Source organism: Xiphophorus hellerii, chromosome 8, assembly GCF_003331165.1.
Source record: "Xiphophorus hellerii strain 12219 chromosome 8, Xiphophorus_hellerii-4.1, whole genome shotgun sequence".
Taxonomy (NCBI): domain Eukaryota; kingdom Metazoa; phylum Chordata; class Actinopteri; order Cyprinodontiformes; family Poeciliidae; genus Xiphophorus; species Xiphophorus hellerii.
In genome coordinates this window covers 3,469,101-3,491,616 of record NC_045679.1, presented here as the reverse complement: position 1 = coordinate 3,491,616, position 22,516 = coordinate 3,469,101, and the positions used below count along the sequence as shown (strand labels likewise).

The following is a 22,516-nucleotide window of genomic DNA, read 5'->3' as shown; positions in this document are numbered from 1 at the left end:
TCTCACCTACCTGCTTTTTATTTATCTTTTTACAACATTTAAATTGGTTTTTCTGATGGAAGCTTTTCCCTGTTTTTAACTAACATAAACTCTGAAACACAAAATTAAAACACAATAAGCGAATTAGCTGCAATGTTATTTTATTCTCTTGTTCAAAACAACAAAATAAACCTTTGGCATGTAGATATTTAAAAAAAAATAAAATTCCCCATATCACTTTATAATTTTAAGTGCTTATAAAAAGTATATTTTTATTGCTTCTACAAATTAATTATGAGCAAATTGACAAAAACAAACTTTAATACCAAAGTGAAAACTAATTTCTACAAAATAATGACAATGAGAAAAAATATTTAACAAAGTGATTGCATAAGTTTGGCAGAGTACTAAGGCCATAGTAAGAAAATAACATTAAAAAGTAATATAATGAGAATAAAGTCTTAATACAACAAGAATAAAGTAAAAAATTACAAAAGTAAACTTTGAAAACAGTCATAATATTTTGAGAATGGTCATATTAAGAGAAAAACATTTTAATACTAAGACTTCATTCTTGTAATATTTTTTAATTCTTAGCACTAACACTCCACCATACATAAATATTAACTCATTTAAAGTGTCGCTAGCCTCTCTAGAAGGAGACACATTTTGGCCAAATGTGCTGGAGCTGCACTTGGGTTGCTAGGTAACGGGTGGAACTCTGCTGGCGTTGCTAGGTAACAGCGCAGAGCCGTCAACTGCAAATTAACAAATGGAAAGTTTTTGAAATGGCTCATTTTTCAGACACTGAAAAACATGAAATTACTGCCAAAAACACGTCAGTGATTTTTTTAAGTGTTGAAGTTGATTTAGACCCAAATGGAAGAATGAGCGCGGGAATTTTCCCCTTTATTTTGTCTAATTTTTGATTTCCTAAAAATACTTATGCAGTCACTTATTTTATGTTAACCATTTTTATTTTACTGTCATTATTTTAAAGAAATCACGTTTTACTTTGAAACCATATGGTCTATTTTTGTATTTTTTGGTCTGAAAAGCCAAATTTTGCAGCTCATGATTGATTTTAAACGCAGTAAAACATCCAAAGGGTGAAGAGTTTCACTCTGAGCTCCTTTTCTTCCAGGAAATATGTTCAGTGAGCGACAATTAAGATAAAGGTTAAACGTGTTAGACTAACAGTGACCCATGCTGGTAGCGTGGAATATGATGGGGACATGTTTGACTTTTATGGGGAAGAAGAAACAAGCGGCACCACTTGTCCTGCTGTTTATTTGACAGACCCGTCAGTCGGACAGGAACCTTTTAACCGACCCATAAACACACTGCGCCTGCGGTTTAAACAAAGTCTGAGCTCTAACACTTGGTTTCTACGTGAGAACAAGCCTCTCTTTTAGTCCTACAGCAGCAGGGGGCGAGGTTTATTTTGAAAGGAACAAGTAGGAACACATCTATGAAAAGAGTTTGACCTCTGACCTTACGCTGAGTTTAGATTAAAAAGGTGGCGGCGGGTCGGACCCAAAAGGCCGTCGGCGCTGCGGCGTTTTGTCGATGGGAAAACGATGAAGCGGTGAGGGGTCACAGCGGGGTCACGGCGGGGTCACGGGGCCAAGTGACATATTTCTGCCTCCAATATGTCGGGATCTGAACGTGTCAGTCAGAAACTTTAAGCTTTAACGTAAAACGCAACGGAAATGTTTACAGGAAGTAACGCAACGTCAGTGGAGCAACGCAACGTCAGCAACAAACCGGCAGACATGTTGCTGTGTGGAAACACGACAGATCGCCGTGGAGACGATACAGAACGTAAAGCAGATGCTTCAACTCACTGCAACAATGTTTCAGTTTAAGATGTTCTATGGAGCTAAACTAGGGCCAAAATGTTGAATCTAAAAAAATATATACTGAAACTGAAAAAATAATTTTGAGACAGAAAAGGATTTGAAACTCAAAAAACAATAGTGAAATTGAAAAATAGAAATTTGAAACAGAAAAAAAACTTAGAAATAAAAATTTTTATTTACATATATTTGAAACTGATGAAAATTTGAAATCTGAAAATAAAGATCTGAAACTAAAAATAATTCTGAAAAGAATAAATATTTGAAACTAAAAAAAATATACTTCAAACTGTAAAAAAAAAATAAAAATTTTAAACCAAGAGAAAAGGGAAACTGAAAAACAATTTTGAATTTGAAAAAAAAATTGAAAAATAATTGTAAAAACTGTTTTAAACTAAAATAAATACTTGAAACTGGAAAATAATTTTTAAAATGAAAAATAAAATGAAACAAAACATATTTTTAAACTGGAAAAAAAAAGTTTTAAAACTGAAAAATCTTTTTGGAATTTTGTCTGTAAAAAAAGTAATTACTTAAGTTAAAGTTTTTATAGTATTAAATATTACGTAATAATCCAATTGAAATGAAGGTGTTTAATTTCAGGTCCTAATTAACTGATAGACCAGGACGGGTTGGTCCGTCTCTGAGAACCAATTATTTAAAGAGATTTTTCTCCAACCTGCTCAGTGAAGTGACTTTGTGACCTAATGTTTCATTTTTAATGAGGATCAAATAGTCAATCTGACTTCGGGTTGGTTGGCAACCTGAAACGGTGCCAAACGGCCCCTGCGCCGCACTTTGGACACCCCTGCACTCTGACGAGCTTTTCAGGTGTCATTTTGAAAATATGCAGATTTCATAATGAAATAAAAACTGAAATCCAGAGTAACTTTGACAGATTGTTTAATCTAAGGAGACAGTGAGGATATTTTCAGGCATTATGTGGGTTTCAAACAGTTTTACGAAGATTAAAAAGCAGTTATCTTCCAGCTCCATTGTTCTGAATGTGAACAATAAGGAAGCAACATGGGGAGCGTGGGCGGCTGCAGCTGCATTTCTGACTTTACTGGGCCTCAGATTTGTCCGTTTGACGGCTCAGCCGGGTTTTCACCTCCTACATGGAAACAACCCGAAACGCAGATCAAACAGGATCTAATGCTGCATCCCAGCTAAAACTGTTATATAAGGAAAACATTCACATCCCATCATTTCACCCCTAAAGTACCATCTGAGTTTAAAAGTGGAAAATGTTTTACTTTTCCTGGTTTATCTAGAAGATTTCGGAGATCAATCTCAAAATTTGTTATTATAATGTATTTCCTACAAGATATTAAACTACGGGGATGATTAAATTTTATTTTTCTCATGTATCACCAGACAGGCTTCGTACATTTTTGAACTTCAACAGTGAAATATTTGTGAGAAAAAAACTCAAGAATTTTTTTAGATTAAACTCAGGAATCTTTGAGAAAAAAAGTTATAAATTTTTTCTAGAAAATTTTTAAGAACGTTTTAGAAAAACAATTCTGGAAAAAGTGAAAATCTTTCCTGTTTTGAAATTAAGAAAATTTTCGAAATTCAACTTTTCAAATTCTGAAATTTTCACGTTTCTTTTTTAGAAATTAAAAAAAAAAAAGATTCTAGACATTTTCAGATATTATTCTTTAAATTGTTTTGCAAAATTTTGTCTACTCCCTTGGTTTTTCTAGAAAATTTCTGACGTTTTAAACTTTGAAACTAAAGTATTTTCTAGAAATTTTCAGAGATTAATCTCACATTTCAGAGCTTTTTCTAGCAAATTTTAGAATTTTGAAACTCAGAGCTTTCCAGGCTTTTTGCTAGAAAATTTCTAAGATTAATCTCATAATTTCTTGTTTTGTATTCAAGAAAATTCCTACTTTGAAAACCAAAATTTCCAGGTTTTTTCTAATAAAAATTTAGATTTATCTCAAAACGTTTGGGTGGAAATTTAGTCCTTTTTATCTATTAAAATGGCTCTAACTCACCATCAGAGACCTGAACCTCAAGCCCTGCAGTGTGACTTCAGTAATTTTCTTGGCCTGCAGCAGCAGGCCAACAGGAACGGGGTGCAGATGGTACTGCGGTCTCTTTCCTCCAATTCAATACACAGAAGCAATAAAGGAGTAAATAAACAGTTCAACCTTCATTAAACCTGAAGATTTGTGGCTGTTATTGGTTTTTTTCTGTTTGTGCAGTGGGAACGTCACGGACTCTGTTTCCCCGCGGTGACCGGCCGCCTCCTGCACCGTTAATATCCATTTGAACTCAATCTGGTCGCTCAGTGTGACGCCACATCAAATACACACCCTTCGCTTTTGTTTTGATGTTAACGAGAGCTCAAGCGAACTCGCTCTGATGTTCTTTACCTCATAAATGCCTCCCTTTTCCTGCTCTCATCGTATTTCCTCGCCGGCATGTGTCTCCTCTCCCTGCCGGGAACTAACTCGAAGCATGTTTGAAAACAAAATGGCGGCCCGGGCCGAGCCGGCGGTTGATCGTCAGCCAGCTGATGGACAGGTGTGTTTCCACTTAAGTCTAGTCATAATAAAAATAATGAAAGACATGTTACAATAAGATAAGGTATGTTTATAAAACATTCATAAAGGAAAAGTTGGAATACCGAACATCTATTAAGCGCCAACATATATGCAGCTTGATGCGTTTACTCCTGCTCATCTTTTTACTGTTTTAAAAAAATACATATTTACCACTTTGGATGGAATAGCTTGTGAACAAATAACCATATGAGTATATTCTATTTTATTCTAAAATTGATGATGTTCCAGTTATTATTCAAAATCAATTCTAAATATGTTTTCAAAGTCTGGCAGATTTGGTTCAACTGGAGACCAAAATTGCAACATTTGTTCATTTTCAGCTGGTCTGGTTCACTTTCACACTGCATTGAGTCAAACAATCCAAACCCTTTGGAAACCTGTTCCCCTCCTCGCCTGTGGGGGCGCTGCACTAAGAACTACTGAAGGAACCAACATGAATACATCTGAAGAAGACACTGAGCACAACTTCCTTCACAAAATGTAAACAAAAATGCAGTGGTGTCAGATTTTAGTGGTTGCAGGATTTCTCTTTTGTGCTCGGCTAAAGACCACTAGCTAATTCTCCTGCTGGCGCTAGACTGGCATGTTTGTTTTGGTTGTATTTACCCAGAATGCCCTGCGCTGTAGTCCACTTCCTGCTTTTGGAGCGGCACCAAGGTTTTTGGCGGTAAGTTTATGTTTCTTGGTGTCTGGAAAACGTAGCGTTTCAAAAACCTTCCGAATGTAACTTCCCAGGCAGTAACCTGGCAACCCCAGCAGAGTTCTGCCCGTCTCCTAGCAACCCCAGCAGAATTCCGACCGTTACCTAGCAACACAAGCTGAGATAAGGTCCACTGGTTTTGCTGCTTCACAATGGCTGCTGGAAAAGACAAGTGTTTTGTTGTTGACTCACTATCCAGAAACCACTTGCTGCTTTCTTGTAGGATGTGTAGGAGACTCCACTTCTGCTTTTCTAAGATGTATGGTTGCATAACTGTGCATCCAAATAAGCAGCATCTTATTTGGATTTAAAGTGACAAGAGGTGCTGAAGACAAAATGTAAAGAATAAAGTTCCTTCTTCTCCGATACTTTCTAATGACAAACTAGAGGAAAAAACAAACAAACAAACAAACAAACAAACAAACCAACAAACAACCTTCTGGTCAGAAGAAGAAATTAAAACAAATCTGCATCAAGTAGGAATGAATTTGAGCAGATCGAGGATCCTTATCACAACCTGCTAAAGATGACAGCTAACGAGTTTAAAATCCAATCAGGTGTAAGCGTTGATGATCATGGCGGTGGTGAACGCTCAGCAATCATCATCGCCGCCGCCGCAGTGATGAGGACAACAGAACCCAGAATGTGATTACAGCGAATGAGAGAGGCGGAGGCGGCCGACGATGGAATTAGAAAATATGAAGGTACTTTGTATTGATATACGCGGCGAGATTTAATTTACTGCCAAAGGAAACATTACTCGTTCTCCAACTTTACCAGAGAAATGAACGTTAAGGTTCCTTAGGAAATTACAGATTAGCGTCTGATTGGTGTTTTTACACGTCGGTTCTCATCATGTTGTTGGTAGGAATAAAAAATATCTAATGGAGAAAAGTTTGAAGCTTTGAAAGGTGAGAAAGTTACAAAAACCACCGTGAACATGTTCAGTTTCATCTCTGGGTCAGGATGACGTCTTGCTATTGTCTGAACTTTTCACCTTTGACCTTTGCGGTGTTGTTTTTCACAGATTTTAACTAAACTTGTTTTATTTTTCTAGAGATCGTTTCCCTGCTCAAGTTCAACAAATCTGACCGGGATTCATGTCATCGGCTCGACAAAAACACACAAACATGGACGAGTTTATCTGGGAATCAGAGCCTGGAGTAAAAACCAAAAATCTAAAAAGCTTTTTATTTATTTTTTCCCAAAGTGTTTCTGGCTCGGCGTTTCTGTTTTCTGTGAGAAGCAATTTTGACAAAATTATCTGTACTTGTTTTAAGCATTTTATCATATTACAACTTCAAAATCCATGAACAAGTTTATCACTTTGAGTGACAAACTCAAAGAAGTTTATCACTGTAAATTTAAGGAAAATAATTATTCTTTTTCAAAATGTTTTCATGTTCAGGATCTGAGCAATTTTGTGCATACCAGCTTTACATGTCTATGGAGCTAAATTGGTTCCAAAAAGTTTGTTGAAAGAAATGAAACTGAAAAAATTTTCAAAACTGTAAAATAATGTAGAAGGTGAAACTGAATAAAATCTGAAACTAGAAAAAAAAATTCAACTGAAAGGTCATTTTAAAACTGAGACATAATTATGAACCTGAAAAATAATTTTGTAATTGAAAAAAAAGATTTTAAATTTAAATGTAATTTTAAGACTAAAAAAATATTTTGAAACAAGAAAAGTTCAAAACTACAAAACAAACTTTATGGCCCCATTTTAGTTCCATAGAGTATAAGTTTATAAATTTATGTCACTTTTGAAGGAAAGTTGCAAAACTACAACTGAACTGCATTTAGAAGTACCAGAGCAAACGGGGGAAAACACAAATGCAAGCCACACTTTTCAGATTTTCATCTGTAAGAAAAGTTAACTTTCCTTCATTACAATAAAAATGTAATAAACTGAAGTTTGTGTTCAGTCCAGAACATCTACCATAAAACTTTATTCTCATAAAATAGAAAATATTCCTGCTTCAAATATTGATAAATTTAGCAAGAAGCACAAAAAAAACTTATTTCTGCAACTTTCACTGTTTCATACGACTGGCGGCCATATTGGATTGAAGGTAAACATTCAAAGTTTGACTTTTTGACCTCAAAATGAAACTTTAAGGTGTTTTAAAACTTTTGAAATCATTTTGATTTGTTTGTTGTGAGCTAATTTCTGAATCCGATCTTTAATTAAGAACAAAAATGTCACCAGAAGGCAAAGATGTGAAGGGAGGAAGTCACCTTGGTTTTGGTTCTGAGTTGATTTAATGTTCTCATGTCCGCTGTAATAATTCATGACCCCTGCAGCTGTAAATGCGACTGCAGAGCAACATCCCTCACTCCAAATGAAGCTCTGACTCTGAGCGCGGTGATGACAGATAATTCATCCCAACGCTCTAAAATATGCAATTACTCTGCAGCCGCTCCGGATCCATCGATCACCGTGATCCGCTCGCAAACGTCACGCTTCTGTCGACGCCGGAGTCAAAAGGCAGACAGGTGGATGTCTGGTTCCGATTTACTGCTCTTCAAAATCCAATGTAAAGTAGCAAATGTGACATACGGAGGGAGGAAAGTGTCGTAATGTTGCTTTGATTTATTTTTTATTTAGGTATAGACTTTCCGACACATGAATTATGAATATTTCAAATGGTTCTACGGCGGACTAATCCTGCCAAAATTAGCATTAACTATAGAAATAAATAAATGGTTTGATGAGGTAATTAAAGTGACAAATATTGTAAAATGTAAGACATTTTCCAACTAATTTGAGTGTACAGTGTAGCAAATTAACAATTGTGCATTATTTTAAAGAATGTTAAGACTATCATGATTATTTTTCTATTTTATTTCCAATCTTATCGTTTTAGTAATTAGCTTCCTTATATTTCGCTATTTATTTTTCTCAGTTTTTTATATTCTGACTTTTGAAAAATATTTTTGTCTCGTTTTATTTTTCTTTATTTATTTTTATTTACCGACTCTTTCTTTAACCATATATTAATTTATTTTCTCCTCTAATATTTCAGTTTGATTTTTTTTTCCTAATTATTTTTCTTTTACAGGAAAGAGGAAACTGATGAAATAATAAAAAATAAATCTGTAAATGAAAAGGCAAAAGGAGAAAACAGGAAGGGAGAAAATGCACAGAGGAAATATTGATGTAAACCAAGATTGATTTTAAAAAACATTAAGAGTAAAGCTGTTCAGAAGCAGCTGGTTGGGTTTTCCTGCGGTCTTTGAACGCATCAGAGACTCAGCAGCTCATCAGTGAAAACACATCAGCGTTTATTTACTCCTGCGAAGCCACTCAGCAGAAGAAGCGTTAGTATCCATTACTGAGTTGTTCAGCAATAATATCTCCGTTGTAATTACGAGTGTCACTCCAGCCCGGCTTTTAGCATAATGGAGTCATCACAAATTAGCATAAAGGCTAATTTGTTTGATTATGCGTGAATTTGGGGAATTAGTGTCTAAATGATGGCGGCTGTGAGGTGCAGGGTGTTCATAATGCGTCCATCACGGCGGCAAATCACCGACATGCTGAGAAAATCTGGTGAGTTTCATCTCTGACATTCATGGTTTATTAAGTCCCTCCTTCCTGCGACCCGGTTCTGGTTCCGAACCAGGAGAAACATCCCAATGGGTCACGAACGATTTGGCTTCAGGATCATTTAACCACTGATGGTAAAAAAGAAAATAACTTAGTGAATAACAAAGAGATTTCACATAGGCAGCTTGTGATTGACTTCCTGAATGTCTTCAGCAGGTGCTCTCGTATGGAACTAAATTGGGGCCATGAAATTAGTTCAATTAAAGTGGGAAAAAAAAAATTGAAACTGAAAAAATACTTTGAAACTCAAAAAAACGCTTAAAACTGAGAGCAAATTTAAAACTGAAAATAAAGATTTGAAACAGAAAAAATGTAAACTGAAAGTATTTGAACTTTAGGGCTTTAGGGTTAAATATGGTGGTTTCCATGGAAACAATGACAATATCATAAAAATCCAGAAAGAAAACTTGTTAGACTGGAGAGGAAGTTCAACCGGACAAACATCCAGCAAGAGAAATTATGGGATGGTTCAGATCAACTGGAACAGAAAACGCCTTTTAAAACACAGGGCCTATGGAAGATTTATGCTGCTAAACGTAGCAATGAATATAGAAATAAATGGTTTGATAAAGTGATTATAGTGCCAAAAAATTGCATCGAAAGTATAAGTTTGTGTGACAAAAATAATTTCCAATTTTGGCAAGGTCAGCCCTCCATACAGGCGGAGTGTAAAACACACTGAAGCCAATACAAGATGTAGAAAAGCTTTATTAGTTTTTACAGTATGAAAAATCATCACCCGTTAACCAGATATTCATATTGAACACAATCAGTTTTATAAATAACAAAAATGTCCCATCGTCTCAGCCAATCAGAAACATCCCCTGTAGTGATGTCATCAACCTGAGCTTGAACCCGATCAACAGAAACAAACCGACTGAACGATTCCTGCAACCGAAATTACATTAGAACCAAGAAAAAGGTAAAAAATTATTATTAATTTACAAACATTCAGGTTAGACTGGCTGGTTATTTGTTCTGAAAAATACTAAATATTATAAAAAAACTATAAAAATGTGTTTTAATAGCCGGAGGTTTAACTCAGTCAGTTCAGGTTACAGGTTCACATGCTGGGAGGAACAAACGCACGAATACGACTTCTGGTGCAAAAAAATTTATTTAATGTTAATTTAATGTCTGAAAGTTAAATATATACAAAGTAGGTATTAGTTTGGTTCTGTAAATGTTTAAATGTATTTATGTTGAATTTTTAGAGAAAATCCACCATTAATTTGTACTTCTGCACGCATGGAGGACTGATCCTGCCAAAATTGAATATGCAAATAAAATAATTAAAGTGCCTAATATTGTAAAACAAGTAGGGAGAAAATGCAAAGAGGAAATATTAGAGGATGTTGGTAAAATAAACACTTAAAAATACCCAATAAATACAACGTATGAAAAAATAATGCAAAAAAGGAAACCCATTGGAAGTAAATTATAAAAATTTATAATAGCAATAATTTATGGCACATTGCAATCATATAAGTTTGGACAATTAGTATTTTTGGAGACAATTTTAGGCAGTTTAATGAACTTATAAAACCATTTATTTAATTCTGTATCTATTTCCAGTTTTGGCATGATCAGTCTTCCATAAGGTTGAATGTGGAGGTTGAATGATCAAAATCATGATTAAAAGTTCAAAGTAATGACATTCCTTCCTGTGCTGGCTTGGAAGTGATCCTGTGACAAGAACTGAGTGAGCCCAGAGTTGGCACCATGAGTTTTGAAGCAGTTTTTCTTCCGTAGTTTCAGCCAAAACAGAACAAACATTCATTAACGGCCAGCTCAGCTGGGAGGACTTCACCCTTAGTGAGGCAGCTTGTAGGAAAAGCCCAAAAATCTGGTCCTGAAGTCAGAGTTTTCCACAGACGTGTTTATGGAGAAGTCCGTCACAGTTTTGGATGTATTTGTGCAACATGGCGGCGGCGGCGGCGTTGCTACCTGGAGGCGTCTGGGATGAGTCTTTTAAACCAGCGACCCACAGCGACGTCGACCCTGAGCACCAAGGTGACTCCGATCAGCAGGAAGCAGCAGCTCACCACGAAGCCAGACGTCTCAAACAGCAGCCTGAGAAATAAAACGGACTTTAGAGGCAAATTACGACCTAAAGAGTCAAATTTTAGCTGTAAGCTATGTTAAAACCATGAAAAACTTTAAGATCAGCAGGTTTTCCAATGAATTCAGATACTTACTTGGGTGCAAAGACTTTCCACACCATTAAGTGTCTCCTGAGAATAGCAGCAGCACAGACTGAAGAAAACACCTGAGAAAGAGAAACAATTTAAAGCAATATGGACGTATGGAAGAAGATTAGTGCCACTGAAAAAAATGGAAAAAAAAGAACTTTAACTTAAATCATGAAATCGTAGAAGATTAAAGTCAGAATAACAGGAAAAGTCCAAATTTGTAGAAAAGTCAAAATTCAGACTAAATTGAATATTATATATTTATAGATTATAGTTAGCGTATTGGGGAAAAAATTAAGAATTCTGAGAAAAATAGCCAAAATTCGCATAAAATACACAAGGCCTGAGATTAAAGTGAATATTAAGAAAAAAATCTGAATTTTGAGAAAGTCACAATTTTGACAATAAATTAAAAAAAAATAATAATTCCAAGAAACAAATGACAAAATTCTGAATGAAAAAATAAAAATTCCAAAATTAAAATCAAAATTGACAGAAAAAGAGATTGAAGTCAGAATTTTCCCAGTGGCTCTAAACCTCCTGACCCAGCAGAACCAGTCGGTTCCCTCTGAACCGACCTGAGCTCCCAGGATAAAGACGTAGCGCGTTGACAGCTGCAGCAGGGCGGCGCTGAACTGCTGCGGTTTCTCTCTCAGCCGCATTTCCATCACGGCGTCTTCGCCTTCTTCGCCGTGACCTTTCACCCCCCTGCCGCCCCTGACCTCCCGCACCAGAGGCCAGAACAGCAGCAGAGGACAACCCACTGGTGACGACATCAAAGTTTATTCATTTTAAAGAAAATATTTTAGATATTTATAAAAAACAGGAGAATAAATAACATTTCCATTGTTTCAACATATGAAAAATAGTTTTTTTTGCACATATCATGTAGAAAACGAGTGTAAAATATTATTAACCTGCGAATAATATGTGTGAGGCAAATGTGTTGAGTGTCACCAGGCAGGCGGGCAGAACGGTGCCACTGTGTCCATCTGGAAACCCAACAAAGGCGGCGCCCCATTGGATGGAAGGGAAGGTGGGCAGGTGACCAGTGGAGTGGAAGAACTGGGAGGCAGCCAGTGACCAGAGAACCACTGGAGTCCAGGCGACGCTGAAAACCCCTGGATGAGAGAAGAGTCCATATTTAACCATCACGATGCAGAAATACCAAAACTACTTCAATATTTAGAGTTTTAGGAACATTTCGGATCGACTTCCTGCCTGTGTTCGCTGCAGGCGACCCGCGGAGGTTAGCGGCGGCGGCGTGGATGTGCAGCAGCGCCGCCATCTCCAGCAGCAGCAGCAGGAAGGCCAGCGCCATGCCCTCCGGGTGCAGCAGCAGCAGCCCGACTCCCAGCAGGCCGCAGAACAGCAGCAGCGGGGCGGAGTAGACCGTCCCCAGGCCGTACGCCTCCACGGCGGGCCGGCCGTCCTCCACACCACCCGCCTCCCCGTCCTCCAGCGAGCGCCGCATGCGCTGGTAGATCTGCGGGATCAGGTGGCGCAGCTCGGCCTGCGGGCTGATGCCGGTGCTGGCTCGGTAGCGCGGCGCGAGGGCGGGGCTTCTGGCCGAAGCGGCGGCGCGGGTCTTCACGAACACGGTGAGCGGGTCGGCCCAGATCAGGCCGAGGCCGAGGCCCAGCAGGGCGAAGGCGGCTCTGGGCAGGGCGAGCTGCGCCACGCGGATCAGCTCCGCCAGCTTCCTGAAGCCGTCCTCCGGCGTGGCGCTGACGGCCCAATGGAGGCCAGCGCAGACGCACAGCAGCGGCAGGACCCAGCGCGCGGCGAACGCCGTCCCGCCCGACGAGTTCAGGTTGCCGTAGTGACACAGCCAGAGCCGCAGCAGGTAGGCGGAGACGCCCAGAGAGACGACGGACAGGATGTAGTAGAGGTTCTTCAGCTGGCTGTCCTGGAGGCGGGACAGCGGGGAGAGGAACGGCGACGGCGTGCAGCCGCCCTGCTCCTCCCTGCAGCCGTGGAACGACAGCGAGACGCAGGCGCACAGCACCAGGCCGCCCAGGCAGCCAATCAGAGAGCTGCTCTCCTTCCTCACGGTGGCCAGGGTCAACGCCGGCGAGGGCAGCGGCCCCGCCGACTTCAACGGGTCAGGGGTCAGAGGGACAAGATGGCCGTCCCAGTTGAGGCGCACGGGAACGTAGAGCGCCAGAGAGAGCAGGAGAAAGGTCACGACCCGGCCTTCGTAGATGACGTAGCTGTCGGAGAGCAGCGAGGCGCAGCGGAGGAGCGGCACGGCGAGGGACGGCGCCAGCAGGCGGCGCGCCGACAGCTTTGACACTTTGGCTCCGTTCTTTAAAACGGCCGGCCGGTTCAGTCGCCACGCCCTCCACAGGAAGATCGCCTCCGAGGCGAAGACGCCGGCCGCCAGACACCACACCACCTCCACGTAACCGCGGGCAACCAGCTGAACAGCGGCGACAGCGACCCCGATGGTTATCGCTGCGGCAACCGGACCCTTCAGTCCCGCACGCTTCTCCTCCGTCAGCACGGCGGAGAGCTCCGACATCACGAAACACGCCAAGCAGGCGAACGTGAGGACGGCCAGACCGGCCGCCATCTTGGCCGGGTTGAATCTGGCCCACGTGGCTCGGCAGGTGTCCCTGGCGGAGGTCAGGTAGGCCTGCAGGGAGGAGGCCAGGTGAGGCGACGGCGGCAGCCCGGCGCCGACCGAGCCGAGGTAATCAGAGGAGAGACGGGCGAAGGAGGCTTTCAACTCAGAGAGACTCTCTGGAGGAATGTCACTGGACAGAGACGAGTACGTCTCCAGGAAACGGTTGACCTGCAGGAGGAGAGAGAGAGAAAGAATGACAGTAAGTAAGAAAGGTTGGTTGAGTAAAAAGTTTGTAGGGCTGAAATAATTAATCATGATCAATCTATTATTGAAATAACCATCAACTAATTTGGTAATCGATTAATTATTATCTGGAGAAAACAGTCAAGTATACAAATAAACCATTTTCTGAACTAAAATACTCAGGAATTTAATCAAAACTCTAGAAAAATATTAACATTTTGCATTTAAGACAAAAATCCAGTTGTTATCTTGATCAAATTCTGTAAAAAAAAATCTCCTATTAATCAAATTTTATTATCAGTTAATCCAGAAATAATCCCTGTACTGCATAGAGGTTTCGTTGAGCAGCTTCTCAGCTGCAAATGATGAAGCTTTCACAGAAGAAATGCTGTTTAGTTGCATTTTGGGCAATAAACTGTTGATTTTTTTATTAAAAAGGGAACTTAATTATTTCTTTATTTGCATTTTTAAATAATGTAAAATAACGCTAAAAAGGATTAAATGAAAAATCTGCAGAATGCGACAGTTTATCATCAGAATGATTGTTAGCGCCTGAACAGCACCTGTTTTGTGTTGATCCACAGCGCCTCCAGCTGGCTGAGGCGCCTAACTGCACCCTGTGTTTGCTCCTGTGGGGGGAAAAGGGGCAGGAGAACCTGACCCACACTGCTGAATGGGATCGGGATTCCCAGTAGCAGCGCCAGAGTGGGAACCAGGTCAGTCTGTGGGACAACATCCGGCTCGTCCTGTGGAAAAAAATAAACATTTTTCATCTTTCTGAGACTTACATCTCCGTTCTATGGAAGACCTGTCCTGACAAAATTAGAAACAAATGTAGAAATAAAGAAATGCCTGGATAAAATAATGAATGTGTCAAATAATGCATCCAAAAATTAAAAAGAAGTTTCAACTTATGTGACATAAATTAACATTTCTAATTTTACCATTATCACTATTAATTTTCCAATTTATTAACTTCCTTTTTTATTTAATAAATTTGTCATATTCTGTATTTTTTATTCCATTTTTCATTTTTTTAAATAAAATATTTGTTCACACTTTATTTAACCAAACATTGATTGATTTATTTCCTTGCTCCTCATTCAAGATAAAAACATTTATCTGTAAATATGTTTCAGCCTAAATTCTCCAGCCAGGTTATTTTTTTGGCCCATTTCCCACCTCAGTCGGCGGTCCAGGAAAGATGGCGGACGGGCTGTAGAGGAAGAGCGCGGCGTCCGTCTCCTTCTGGCTTTCCCCGCCGTGGTCCCCGGTGTCGGTCATGCCGTGGTCGCCCATCACCACCAGCAGGGTGTCGTCCTGCAGGCGCTCCATCACCGACCTGGAAGGAGAACCAAGCATGATCCAAACCCTGCAGCCTCCGTCTGCTTCAGCGTCCGTCTGCGTTCCGCTGACCGACCTGATGACGCCGTCCATCTGGGTGAGCTTGTCGGCCATGGCCGGGTGGTCGGGTCCGAACCGGTGCCCGCAGTGATCCACTCCCAGGAAGTGGGCCACCAGCACGTCCCAGTCGTCCCCAACCACTGCAGAAACCAGCAGAAACAAGCATGGAGGGTAATGCAGCAGACAGGAGCAACGAGGCTGAAGTTGGCTTCTGATTGAAGAGTCTCCAAAAATTAGACTCAATAGAAGCAAAAAGGAGCAAGAAATTACTGAAGCAGTGTAATAAAAACAGCTTTTAGTTTTATGGAACTGAGAGAGGTGGAGAGTTAAGATGGTGTTTCTACATACTGGTGGTGTAGAGATGCTGCAGGATGCCGTTGTCCACCGTGTGCAGGTCTTTGACGTTAAAGGACGGGAACGGCAGAGAGCGGTAGAACTTTTTAGGGAAGAGGTTTTCCCAGGTATCATCGCCCATAAACACGACCCGTTTACCTGCAAATAAACCCAGAATAATTAATAACGTTACAGAACAACAGATGGAATAAACAGAGAAAAGAAGGCATCAATTCTGTTCTGTTAAAAATAAGGAGCTTATTTAAGTAGGAAGAAATGAAGAATAACAGAGAAAAGAAAAGACAAAATAAGAAACAAAATAAAAAGAGAAAAATGGAAAAAAGGAACAAGAGTATGGAAGGAAAGGAAAAAGACAAAAAGAAAGAATGAGAGAAAAAGAAAAGAGAAGAGATGAATTCAGACAGAAAGAAAAGAGAAAAATAAGAAAGACAAAAATGAGAATACAGAAAGTAGGGAAAAATAAAAAAGATAGAAAGGAAACCAAGACAAAAGTAAAATAAAGACAGAAACAAACGAAGAACTAAAGAAGGAAAAGAGGAAGACAGAAAGGATGAAAAAAGAAATAAAAGCAGAAAGAAGAAAAGAAAAAAAGATGAAAAATGAAATTAAAATAAAGAAAAAATAAGCACATATTTTGTTCAGTTACATGTAATTAGCAGCTTCCCTGTTTCTGCTGAATACTAGAAACCCCTCAGCATGATGCTGCCACCGCCATGTTTTACAGCGCTAGTATTGATCTCAAACTATAACTCAGTATCAATCAATCCATCAGAACCAGTAAAAGTTGTGGTCATGACGTCACAGATCCCCACCAACTCACCCATCTGCCCCAGCTGGTGGATAAGGTTGTCCTCCAAGATGGCGCTGGAGGCAAAGTTATTGCCAACGTCCACAAAGGTCGGCAGGGAGCCGGTGGTGAAGCCCTTGATCCTCTGCATGGTGGTGGTGGGAGGGTCGGCTCTGAACGGGTACAGCCGGCTCTGCGCGGGCCGGGCCGACACCGTCTCCTCCAGCACGGGCAGCTTGTTCTCATAAGGTCGCGGCGCGGACTTGGCGGGGTCAAACCGGGCGAAGTCGATCTTCAGGGCGTCGATGATGAGGACGACGACCCTGCGGAACCGGGGGGGACCCCGGCAGAAGTCCGCCGACTCCGCGCCGGGCTGCAGGACGTCCCCGCAGGCGCTGGTCCGGTTCACCTCCAGCCTCACCAGCAGGAAGCCGCCCACGAAGAGGTAGATGCCCACGATGTAGGCCGCGCACAGCCACAGGAGCAGGGAGAGAACCGTGAGCCCCTTCATCCTGAAGCGGAACCAACAGAGAAATTCAATAAGTTGAGGTAGAATCACCGGCTAACATCACCGGCTAGCTGCGGCTAATCCGTCCTGTTTCCTTCACTGCTGACCTTGTATCGGCTGGGGCTTAACCTCTCTGGGCTGGAGGCGGCCGTAAAGCTGTGTGTGTGTAAACACCACAGAGGTCCAGGTGTCTCAGGTAACCACAGAGCAGACAGGACCCTCCCTCACCTTCATTGGGACGGATACATTCACATTCCAGGCAGGTGGACCCGGCGGAAGTTGACGGCGGACTGGTTTTACTGTTACCATCCATCGAGATGTGTTCTGTTAGCCCCGCACTGAGACTGTCAGCAGAATTCAACTCTTAAGTTAGAGTAAATAAATAACAAAGAAACACAAAACTACACAATTTAAGGAGTTTAATACTTATTAAAAATTTTAAATGTTGTTTTATTAAATGCAGACCTGAAATAGTTCGTCATGCCTGTGAGACAACGAGCCGGGTACTAACGGTTGAGGCTAGCAGGATGTAGCGATGTGTCACTCTGTCACTATTTCCCCAAAACTCAATAAGTTAAATAAATACAGATTAAAATAAAACTGGATTGGGAAACTGATACAAATAAATCAACTTTAATAAATAATTATACGAAATCAAATTTAGCTAATCAAGCTGTTAAAATAACCGCATAAAATTTGATACCAAAGGGTAACATAATTATTTACAGGTACAGTACTCAAAAATTGCACTCAAGTAAAATTAGCACTACTTAACATATTTTTTATGCATTAATGAAAATAAAAAGTAGCCACCCAAGAAACGCCTCAAGTGGGAGTAAAAACATATTTGGTATTTGATTTGATATTTAAAATATATCGATACAAGTTAATTCTATTATACAGCTGTTACCTAAGTATTTAGCGTCAAACTAAATAATTTGTTTTCTAACTAAATATTTAGCTCGCTAACGAAACTAAACATTTAGTTAGGAGCTAAATGGAGTTATGATTTAGATTGCTGTTGGTACAAAATAAAATCTTTTTCTTTTAAGAACATTTTGGATGTTTAGTTTAATAAATAAAAATAATTTTAAAAAACACACAAAACATTTATTTTTAACTATTTTATTTTGAAAGAAGTGCATGTTGTGGCCCTCAAGAAATTTCAACTTGATGGCAAAAAGTTTCCATTCAGTCTTCAAACTGGGAAAGACAAGAGAACATGCCCATAATTTCCCATAATCAGAGCAACAAAACTCTGCTTTATTTTCCCACTATAGCATCAGGACGACGACAAGGAAGGTAAAAAAAAATCTGTTACTGCAAAAAAACATTAAATTTATTCAAAGTTTTTTATGCATCTTTATTAAGGGTGTCAGTAATTGCGTATAAAGAAAAACAAACGGCTGAAAACATGAGTATTTCTGCATTTACATGAGACAACATTTCTGTCCTGGAGGCTGAAGTCGGTTGAACATAAAGAGTCTGTGAGGATCGACGAACTGGAGATCTGACCCGGAGGTCCGACGGAAACCAGACGACTGGGTTCGGTTTTCCTCCCAGTCCCGTCGGGTCGGAGCGAACTGTTCGGTCAGCAGAGCCGCCTCCACTGGATCTGCTTCAGGGCTTTCTGGGTCAAACAGCCCGACCTCCTTCACTGAGTCCTCTGCTCCTCTGGTGACGCCAAACCGTCAGGAAGCTCCGCCTTCTTCTCCTCCGCCGCCGCCGATGATCCTGCAGGAGTCGTCTTCGCCAGCTGGCTGTAGATGGTCATCGCCTGGACACAGCAAACGAAACGAGTCGGTAACCGTTAGCGACCAGACGGATGCTGCAGGCGGCGCTGGATACGGACCTGAGTGACCATCCCGGTGATGTCGCCGGTGTTGGACGGCAGCAGGACGGTGTTGGTCTGCTTGGCCAGGTTGGAGAACGCCGAGACGTACTGCTCAGCCACGCTGAGGGAGGCCGCCGCGTTGCCGTTCTGAAAAAACAAACAAAAACACGTTTCACACGGCGACGGCAGCGTTCAGACTCCTCTACCACAGGACGTTCAGGCTTTACCAGCAACACACTGATAAAAAACGTTTATTTTCACTACATTTGTCAGAAATTAATATTGTGAGACAATTCAAAGATTAAAATAGACTAAAGTCAAAATGCTCAAATTAAAGTCAAAATTGTGAGAAGTGACAGGAAGAAACACTTTGACTCACCTGCTCTGTTAGCGCCTCAGACAGCAGGTGGATAGCTTTAGCTTTAGCTTCAGCTATGGCTAACACAGCCTGAGCTTCACCTGCAGGAAACAAACATCAGCTTAAGATAACATGAACATTTTATCCAATAAACAGACGGTAACCAAACCCACCAGCTGCTTTATTGATCTGCTCTGCCTTCTCTCCCTCTGAGGCCAGAATCTGAGCTTGTTTCCGACCTTCAGCCACGTTGATGGCCGACTCCCTCGTCCCTTCGGACTCCAGAACCGTGGCTCTCTTCTTACGCTCAGCCTCCACCTTCACAAAGTTAATGGCATTAATGGTGGTGGTTGTACAGGTACAGCTAAAAAAACTAGATGTACTATTGCATAAAGGTGTAATATTTCACAAGTAGTAACAGGTTGCAATCAAACAGCTGCCCTGTTCTGCATATTATGAGTCCTTTCAGAATGAGCTGTTTTATGGCGTCCTGTCACTTTAAATCCAGATGAGCTGCTGCTGGCGACGCCCCCTAACCGGACGGTAAGTCAACAACAAAACAATTGTCTTTTCCAGTAGCCATTATAGAGCGCATACAATGGTAAAACCAGTTGACCCAACCAGCTGGAGCTCCACTTGGGTTGCTAGGTAACGGGCAGAATTCTATAAGGGGGTTGCTAGGTAACGGGTGGAATTCTATTAGGTGGTTGCTAGGTAACGACACAGTGCCAGTTGAATGTGACTTAATGTTCAGTAGGTTTTTGAAATGGCTCATTTTCCAGACAAAAACATGAACTTGTTGCCAAATAAACAGCTGGGTGTTTTTGTTAGCGCTCTGGCTGATTTGAGAAGCAGCAGAAACTCAAACGGAAGTATAAAAACATTCATAGTGCGACCCGGTCCGTGACTCCCACCTGCATCTGCATGGACTCTTTGACCCGCGGCGGGACGCTGATGTCTTTGATTTCGTAGCGGAGGCAGCGGATCCCCCACTCGTCCGAGGCCTGGTTGATGGAGTGGACGATGTTGGAGTTCAGAGACTCTCGCTCCTTTTGGATCAAACGGACGGATTAAAACTCTGCACAGAAAAACACCTGGAGGGACGACAGGCGCTGCTGGGATTTACCCGGAAGACCTTGTCCAGGGTCAGCTTCCCCAGCTCAGAACGCATGGTGGTCTGGGCGAGCTGCGTGACGGCGTACTCTGGGTCCTCCACGCCGTAGCTGGCCTGAAAGCAGTGCGCCGTCACTTTAAGATCACATGAAAATGGCCGCCAACGGCCTGCGCCGTACCTTAAACGGGTCCAGGATCCGCAGGTAGAGAACTCCATCGATCTGCAGCGTGACGTTATCTAGGAGGGTGAGAAATGTGGTTAGATGCTTTTATTTTGAAATGATGGGAGTGTAAACATGGTTAGAAGCTTTTATTTTGAAGTGACGCTCACCCAGAGAGACGGCGGATTGCTCCGGGACGTCGATCACGATCTCCTTCAGGCTCTGGACGTAGCGCACTCTGTCCAGCACCGGGATGAGGAAGTTCAGACCCTGGAGGGGAAAACAGAGAGAGAAGGTAACGCACATGGAGAGATGGGGTCAAAGGTCACAATCTGTAGAGATTTACAGAGACACGATAAATGATTCAGTCAGAAAACTAAAAAGATACAGACAGTTTCTGGTTAAATTGCAAATTTATCAAACGAGAAAGCAGGAAACAGGAAGAGAAGAACAGAGGAAGGAAGATAAGAAAGGAATGAAGAAAGGAAGAAAACAAGGCAGTAAGCAGAGAACAAAAAGGAAACAAAAGAACAAGGAAGGAAAGGAAGGAAGGACACAAGGAGGAAAGAAACAACGTTTAGGAAGTGGGACTGGGAATATAATGTGGAATATTAAACTAATCGAATCTGATCCCAGTTTAGCTGCCGTGTGGGTCCAGTTGGGAGTGTTTCCATGGTTACGGGCGGTTCTTACGGGCTCCAGGATGCGGTGGTAGCGGCCCATCCTCTCCACCACCCAGGCCTCCTGCTGGGGAACGAACAGAACCACCGTGTTCATGGGCAGACTGGAGGCCCAGCGCTGCTGGACCGGACCGAACCGCTGGCTCTGCTGCAGGCAGAAAGGCACAGACACACACACACACACACACCAGTGGTGTTACATTAATCTGTGAGTCACATCACCAGAGTTCCAGTGAAATTTGAGTAAATTACAGCAGATTACTGTAATTATAATCTGCAATATAATTGCTGTGATTATCAGTTACTCTCCAGTCGGTCTGTCAACAAAATTGGCCATTTATCTTGTAAATGGTCATATAATCTTATATTTTCTTTTTCTGTTTTAATTCTCCTCCTCTTTGTTGTTGCTCTTTTGTTCTGGTTGCCATGGTTATGACTCCATTAACCAAAATGTGTCCTCATTTTTTCCCTTCCCACACTTTGCCATTGCTTCCCTTCCTAAAGGCATTTTGCATTTTATCAACATTAAAAACAGAAATAAATAAATCATACACGCTTACGTCACCACTTTTTATCTGAATTTCTGATACAAAGCATTATTTAACAACATGATCTACTCCAGTAATTTGCTATATCATGAATCCATATTAAAATATAGGAAATAATTTGAAGCCCTAGCAGGTACGATCTGCTTCAGGGAGCAAGCAGCGCCATGTTTTCTGGGTGTTTAGCAAAGAAATGTCTGTAAACTTCATATTTAAGGCAAGTCGTCTTTATTAGGAAAATACTAATTGACCCAAAATATGACATTTCATAAAATACATGTAAATATCTGGTCTCCTGGGTTACAGGTAAGGAAATTTGGAGAAACTTCTCAAAAAAGCAACACAACAAAAAACAATGTTTAGATGTATTAGCGGTAAATCAATAAAATAACAAAAACCGCTTGTAATAAAATCAATTTTCGACTCTAAAAATAAATAAAAATCAGCCAATATTTTATGTTTTATGCTTGTTCCAGACCCAGAGGTGTAGAGAAACATTTGGTTTAATTTTAACTGACGTCTACACGCTGAATGACGTCTGGTGGCACGAGCTAACAAGCCGAAGAGAACCGCGACTCTGACCTGCAAAATGGCGCCGCCTCTCCGACACAGCGTCCGTAACATTCTGCTTATTTATTAAATTTAATTATTAGTTATTACTTTGATAGCTCCAGCTTTGTACGCCGGTCTGTAAACGAGCTCATGTGAATGACCCCCTTGTAGGAGGAAATGAAAGTTACATCAGTGGTGCAGTTCTGAAAAAGTCCGCTTACGCTGGAAACAGAAGCCGGGCAACATGAGTTCCGCTTTGATAAATAATGGAACTGTGCAGGGAAAGATGGTTTTTGTATTTCCCGTTTTGCTCGTTTTCAGTTTAACGTATAGAGAAAACATCTGCTAAAACACTTTTTTATTTTGTTTAAAACTATAACCTGTTTCTATGGCTCCTGTCGGCTGTAAAACATTATTATGTGCTTTTATTCCAAACAAATTTGTCCTGAATATCAACAAATATAATAACTTTAAAATACAAATATT

The 22,516-nt window shown here is 41.0% G+C and overlaps 2 protein-coding genes across 2 annotated transcripts; both read right to left on the bottom strand.

Annotated features, from left to right (window-relative positions):
* Positions 1-9,420: 9,420 nt before the first annotated feature.
* On the bottom strand, positions 9,421-17,634 carry pigo (phosphatidylinositol glycan anchor biosynthesis, class O). The gene is made up of 11 exons (XM_032570171.1): positions 16,895-17,634; positions 16,313-16,791; positions 15,487-15,630; positions 15,155-15,278; positions 14,917-15,076; positions 14,298-14,480; positions 12,144-13,719; positions 11,840-12,043; positions 11,501-11,685; positions 10,929-10,999; positions 9,421-10,803 (listed from the first exon to the last, which is right to left on the bottom strand). Exons 2-11 carry the CDS (start codon positions 16,788-16,790, stop codon positions 10,674-10,676), a joined length of 3,255 nt encoding a protein of 1,084 aa, XP_032426062.1. The 5' UTR covers position 16,791; positions 16,895-17,634; the 3' UTR covers positions 9,421-10,673.
* Positions 17,635-17,896: 262 nt separating this feature from the next.
* Positions 17,897-22,232, bottom strand: stoml2 (stomatin (EPB72)-like 2). Its single transcript, XM_032570337.1, has 10 exons — positions 22,061-22,232; positions 20,947-21,081; positions 20,424-20,523; positions 20,272-20,330; positions 20,106-20,207; positions 19,894-20,028; positions 19,153-19,297; positions 19,001-19,080; positions 18,640-18,768; positions 17,897-18,564 (listed from the first exon to the last, which is right to left on the bottom strand). The coding sequence occupies exons 1-10, from the start codon at positions 22,100-22,102 to the stop codon at positions 18,442-18,444; spliced, it is 1,050 nt and encodes a 349-aa protein (XP_032426228.1). The 5' UTR covers positions 22,103-22,232; the 3' UTR covers positions 17,897-18,441.
* Between the last annotated feature and the right edge of the window lie 284 nt (positions 22,233-22,516).

Bases quoted from the DNA above. Each gene is read 5' to 3' on its own strand.
- stoml2 (XM_032570337.1), bottom strand. From the start codon at position 22,102: ATGTTACGGACGCTGTGTCGGAGAGGCGGCGCCATTTTGCAG. The intron at 20,029-20,105 runs GTAAATCCCAGC...TTGATCCAAAAG, and splicing joins CCCTGGACAAGGTCTTCCGG to GAGCGAGAGTCTCTGAACTC. The intron at 19,081-19,152 runs GTGGGTTTGGTT...TGTTTCCTGCAG, and splicing joins GCAGATCAATAAAGCAGCTG to GTGAAGCTCAGGCTGTGTTA.
- pigo (XM_032570171.1), bottom strand. From the start codon at position 16,790: ATGAAGGGGCTCACGGTTCTCTCCCTGCTCCTGTGGCTGTGCGCGGCC. The intron at 15,077-15,154 runs GTCGGTCAGCGG...TTCTCCTTCCAG, and splicing joins CAGATGGACGGCGTCATCAG to GTCGGTGATGGAGCGCCTGC. The intron at 12,044-12,143 runs GCAGGAAGTCGA...TCTCTCATCCAG, and splicing joins GTCGCCTGCAGCGAACACAG to GGGTTTTCAGCGTCGCCTGG.